The sequence below is a fragment of the Gavialis gangeticus genome, unplaced genomic scaffold, assembly GCF_001723915.1.
Source record: "Gavialis gangeticus isolate Ggan-Ray unplaced genomic scaffold, GavGan_comp1, whole genome shotgun sequence".
NCBI classification, from domain to species: domain Eukaryota; kingdom Metazoa; phylum Chordata; order Crocodylia; family Gavialidae; genus Gavialis; species Gavialis gangeticus.
The window spans coordinates 11,249,368-11,255,453 of NW_017729015.1; the positions used below are offsets into that span (position 1 = coordinate 11,249,368).

Consider the following 6,086-nt stretch of genomic DNA (forward strand, 5'->3'; position numbering starts at 1 on the left):
TGACCCCAGTAATCTTTCCTGCCATGGCAGGGGGTCGGACTCGATGATCTGCTCAGGTCCCTTCCGACCCTAGAAACTATGAAACTATGTTCTTTGCGCTGAGGACAAGGAATAAATGGGACTCTGGGCAAAGGATGAGTTGCAATTGCTTCCGAAGGCCCACTGCCACCAGGTAGATCAGAAGGTCCTGCAGGCTAGATTCAGCTTACAGCTTAATTTCCCTCTTTCTGAAACTGCACTATAGTTTGCAACTGCCTTTTTATGATATTCACCTTTTTTTTCTTCCCTAGCCCAACTGACAGCATCACAATGCATGAGGTGGGAGTGGAGATGTGGGTTGCAGTCACGTTCCAGTCGAAAACCTACTCTTGGGTATTTCAGAAGTGGGGAACGATGGGTTGTGCAGAAGTGCATTACCTGATCTGTCCATGTGTCTTTAGTGTTGCTGGAGGATGTCTGGCAGCTTTCTGTGCTGCCTTCATGCTCTGGCAGCTGCTATGGCAAACAGATTGTCTGATCGCAATGGGATAACCCCTTTCAGATCAATTATGTGGGATGGTCTTGTTCCTAAGTAACTTGCATAGTTATGCTTCGAAAACAGGATCTGCCACAGAGCCTGAGCTAAGGCAGCATGATCTTTGAACCTTACAAAATGCACCGAGCCAATAACTGCAGGGTTTTGAAGATAAACTTGGACTCTGTGTGATGTTCAGGGGTCCATGAATTATTTGTAAACAAGAAAAGTATTCATACTTCACCAGAAAAATCTAGGGAATATCCTGAGCTTGCTGAGTTTTCCACTTGTAGTCAAATACTACTACCCCAAAATGGGTTTTTGGACGGGAAAAGGGAAGCAGTTGGTTGAACATGAAAGAAATTGTGGTTTGTATGTGTTAAGCCAACTATGTAGAAGTGAGCACTGCATTTTGAAAACCTAGAAATCTGCAGGGATTTCTTAGCAGACTGTTCTCTCTCAACCTCTTGAGAGCTGCCAGTGGCTTTCTGAAAGTATTTGATCCTTTTGCTTTGGCTGCAGACTGCATGCTTCTCTAACGTGAGTGAAGAGCAGGTGCACAATGGCTCCGACATCAATTTTTCAGCACTTATAGATTGCAGAATCTGCTGCTTTAACCTAAATGGCTGTTGGTGAACAGAAAGTGACTTTCAGTGGTCTGTTTCAGGGATATTTTAATCTTTCTCCTGCATGACCAAGCCAAGCAACATAGACGGGCTCAACAAACCTCACTTTCCTCTTGCGTAGACAAATGCGGTCATTCTCTGATAAAAACTGATGACGAAACCTGCTACTTCCTTCTTGGATATCCAAGTCTCTTAGATTGCATGTCCTAGGACAAGGCAATATTAATGCCATCTAACTTTTTGAACAGCCAGGCTCTGAATGTGAATCTCACTGATGAGGGAGGGCGAGGATGGTGTTAGGGAGTAATGCATCACAGAGCATCTGCCCCCAGTGTTAACTCCAAAAACACTTCCAAATGGAATCGATTGCTTGTCTGGTCACTTCTTTCTGACCATCTTGGCCTTGTCAAATGGAACATTAATTAGCAACTGCTCAGCAAGCGGTAGGTTTCCTTCTTCAGAATAACCCTTAGCCCTCTCCATTAAAAAGCAGCTGAGCAAACATGATCCTCGTGGCATTCCTGGAAGTAACATCATCACTGGAGGGAGAACTGAGGCACGTATAAAAGGAAGCGATTTTCCTCTGGGTCATAGAGCAACAGGGGGCTGAAGCCAGAATTAGGAGTTGGGGCATCCTGGCTTGCAGTTGCATCCTGATCTGCTAAGCACAGTAATCCCAACCACTGCACAGTGGTTACTTTGCTTTTTTTTATTTTTATTTTTTTAATGAAGCTAGTGCTGTTTCCTCCAACTAAAACCAGCTTGTACAAGGAGAAACCTGTTCGACTGGTGCCTGCACAGTTCAAAGTGGTGGAGCAGATGAATTAAACACTTTGCACCTATTGTACTTTTCAGGGAGATTCAATGGTACCGACTGCAGGGGAGGACTTGCTGGGCCAGGGTTTCTTTAATAGCTGATCGTATCAGCTTAAAAAAAGTCTGTTCCATCAATGTATTGGCAGCCCGCTACAGCATCTCATCATCCAGCCCTGAGTGCTGCAATCTTAAATGTTCCTTAGCAAGGCATCTGCTGCAGGAGAAGAGAGCTGAATGTCTTGACCATCTAAATCTGAGTTATTTGTGGTTATGTAAAGACATTGTGCTGTGCTGTCTCCAGGACTGGCCATATGTTTTGCAACAGGGTACTTGTCTCCGTAATGAAGGACATGACTGGGCATCTTCCTTTCAAGAGGCAGGAAGGGGATTGAGGCTTAATATTTGTGGTGCTTTTCCATCAGTCTTTCACAGCCCTAAACCAGCATTTTGAGCCTTGTTGTACATGTGACCTGGGTAAATGGAAATATTGAAACACAAAGATTGAGCACCAAGTTTGAGGTTACATGGCCATTTGAGAGCCAGGAATGGAATCCAGGAGTCCTGACTTCATTCCTATACTGGAAACACAGGACATGCTGCCTCATAACTCAGCCATCCACAGCTTTACGTTGAAACAGGGCATTGGGAATTGGTTGAAATTCCCTTATGCTCATGAGCCTGAAGTGAGGGTACATTGCTGAATGTTGGCCATTGTGGGTTATCTCCCCCACTTCCCACCCTGCTGGGTCTGTCCCTTCTGGCTAAAATGATGAGTCTTATAATCCTATTTTAATTTCTGCCTTTGTAGAAAAAAAGCCACTTGGAAATTCAGAGAGGGGCAAAAACCCCAGAGATCCTTAATAATAGCTATTTTTATAACTATGCTGTCAAAAGTGATGTATTCAAACCTGCTCAGTCCACTGGTTTAGCTGGTACATTAATGCTGCCTCCAGCTGCTAGTGGAGAGCTTGATTCCTTGTATCACTGCAAATTTTCTGTGACTGTAGATAAAAACAAATTTTATTACCAACCTGTTTCAGAAAGTTTGCAACTGAAATAGGATCTTAGTAGAGGGGGGTGGCCCTGCCAGCTGGAAAAGCAACTCCAGACCCTTTCACAAACGGAGCACTCCATCAAATAGTATTTTGCCATTTACAATGGCTTCCAGAAGCTTAAAGGCCAAATGAATGTAGCCTTATGATTCCATGAGGTAGGGCTAGTAGCAATGTCACTTTACTGAGGTGCAGGGCAGGGAGATGGAGGGACTGAGGTTGTGACTTCCTTAAGATCCAGATGTGGGTGGATATAGAGTCCAAGAGTCCTGGCTTTTTGCTCTGCATCCACTCCCATATCCTGAATGCTGTAGGAGCACCAAAGATCAATTGTCAGATGCTGTAAAACATTGTGAATTGTCTCTGTCTCTGTTTCCTTCTCCCTCCTTCCCAGATGCAAGCTGGAATGCAGCCACGTGCCAGCCGGGGAAGATTCTGTTTGGTGGCCGCTTGAGATCATGGGGAGATTATCACTTGCGGGTCCTGGAAGGATTTCACACCATACAGACATGTCAGACGGCTTGTTGCCAGAGCCCCACCTGTGACGCCTTTTGGCTTTTGGAAAACATGTGCATCCAGGTGAACTGTACAGTGTCCAGCAGGTGTCAGGCTAATAGGACCAACTCCTCCAACTCCATTCTGGTGTTTTTAAGGAAATCTAAAACTGCAGAGGGGTTATTAGGGTCTCGAATGGAAGGTGAGGTAGAGACTACACTTCACAAGTGGCTGGATTGGAACACATCAGGCCAAGCCAAGCGGAGACTCCGGAGATCCTCCCGACGGTTGCTAGTGCAGAAAGAGGACATGGAAACTGGAAGGACAAGCCTGCTAAAAAGGGAAACATCTGGCAGTCCCAGTGGTGGGATTGCTGCTAAGCAGGCCACCAGATCCATGGATAGTGTGTCTAGAAGCAGCTGGAGTTCAAGTAGACAGAACCTGAACCAACCAGAACCTAAACCCTCAGTCCAAACGGGACCTGTTCCCAGAGACACAGTGGGTAGAGAGAGAAGCTTGCTGCAAAAAGGAGTGGATTCGAGAGAAAAGAAAACCAAAAGCCCACCCCCTCCTGAGAGCGATAATGTGAACGGAGCGGGCGATCCAGGCGGCAGTGGTTCTCTGTGGGTAAGTGCATCTGCTGCAAAAGAAATAGGGAGTGAAATGGATTCCTCTGCTAGTATCAGTTTTGGCTTACTGTCCCTGTTGAGTATCCTTCCTACTGCAAGGTCTCTAGGCCTCATTTTAAAATTGGTTAATACCAGCTTTCAGGCCACACTTTGATCCTTTACTAACACTGGGATAAGTTTGTGGGGTTGTCTCACTCCTACTTTTGTGGTGTTAACTCATTACCTAGAAGAAGAAAAAGATGGAAGTCAGGCTGCTTCATGCCCCATCTGCCACTACCATAACTTGAGACAAGCTAGAGAGGTATCTTTGGTTGCGAAGTATTCATCGGAGAACTTCGGATTTGGAACCACGGTACATCTGCTGGATTCGCAAAATCAGATGCATCGCTTTCTCTTTGTTGTACTGAAATTTTGGGGTAGTTCAGTCCACTATTTTACAGGGCTCTCCAGACCATGGGGCTCATCCTTTTAGAGCAGCAGGCCAGGTGCTTGTCCAAAGGGTTTGATGGTGAGCCTCCTAGAGAGCCCCCAGTTGGGGTGGGGAGGAAGGAGACTTGAACTTCAAGCAGTTACACGCTTTTGAGGGTTCCCAGGGCTCAGCACTGTTACGGTCTGCTGCTTTCTCCTCCAGTTACATTCAGGCTCTAGAGAGAGAATAGCATTTATTGCACTCTAGCTATGCAAATCCCCCAGTTCCAGGTATTACCGTGACTGGTGTGAGCCAGCAGCCTGAGGAACAGGATGTGGACTGGAGCCAGCGGACACCAGGGAGAATTCCACAGCTGCCCTAGGCATGCACAAAGCAAACGTGTGACTTTGCTTTTGCAAATGTTTGATCTGCAGAACTGTCTACCACCGAGGAATGACTCGGGAGCTGTGGTTTAACTAGGGGTGGGTGCAGGAGTCCTGAGTGCTGATTTATTTTATTTTATTTTATTTTATTTTTTGAGGGGAAACAAGAATGGTGCCTGGTGCCACTGTTGACTTGGCTTGCCCACCGATGCTGCCATAGCCCCTGTTGCTACCTAGGGCACAAATTCCTTGTTATGCTTCTGCTTATGAGCTCCTCTTTGATTTCTGTGGTTCCTTCCGGTACTTCTGTCTTTGTCCTTTCTTCGTCGGAGCATTTTATAGTAGATTGACACTTAAAAAGCACTCTTGCCCTTCCCTTCCTTTGCATGGGGCTTTTGAAGAGATCTTGCTACAGCTGACCATCTTTTTTTTTTTTTCTCACAGCTCCTTGTGGTTATTTTGCCCATGGTTATTATGCCTGGGCCTTTTGTAGTATTGCATCTTGAGCTCTCTTGGATTTTGTTTTTCTTTTGCACCCTGATACCTGCTCAGTACAGTTTAAACCAAACTTAAAGCTGCTTAACTGGCATGAATTCGCTGCCTGCTGAAAAAGCCAGTGAGTTTCCAGGATTTCTCAGCAGTGAGGATTGCTTTTATTTGTTAGTGAATTTTTGGAACTAGGCTCTGGGACAAATCTGCCTGTCATGGTGTCCTTACTAAGCAGAAAGCAAATCCCACATTTCATCAGGAAAAAACCTTTTTTTTCCCCAGAAAACCTCAGGTCATGAAAATGAGGCGTTCACAGGCGTGCATCTGCTCTGGTGACATTCTTGTCAGTAAAGGTTTCTCTGATCCGGGATGGATTTTGTACAGGAGTGTAACAAGTGGTTGGAAAGAGTCCTGTAGTCAGTGCAGTTTGACAATTAGGCTTCCTTCCCAGACATGTTCCTATGAAATGAATAATGCCTTGAGCCCTGCCTTCAGGATACGTGCATGCCCTGCTGTTGGCCTCCTGCAGGACCTAGTGAGAGCCATTGGCTAACCCTCAAATTACTGACTCGATGCAATATATCTGGCGTGACATCTGAATCTCACTGTGCTGCATGTTAGCTAGCTGAGTCCGTTGTATTACCACTGCCTATGCTAATCAGTGGGTTTTTTT

The 6,086-nt window shown here is 45.7% G+C and overlaps 1 protein-coding gene across 1 annotated transcript in view; it reads left to right on the top strand.

Moving 5' to 3' along the window:
- Positions 1–6,086, top strand: part of KIAA0319L (KIAA0319 like) — a 65,803-nt gene that overhangs the window by 17,741 nt on the left and 41,976 nt on the right. The window contains exon 3 of the mRNA XM_019512217.1: positions 3,403–4,130. Coding sequence (XP_019367762.1) covers positions 3,403–4,130 — 728 coding nt within the window. The remainder of the gene's footprint in view (positions 1–3,402; positions 4,131–6,086) is intronic.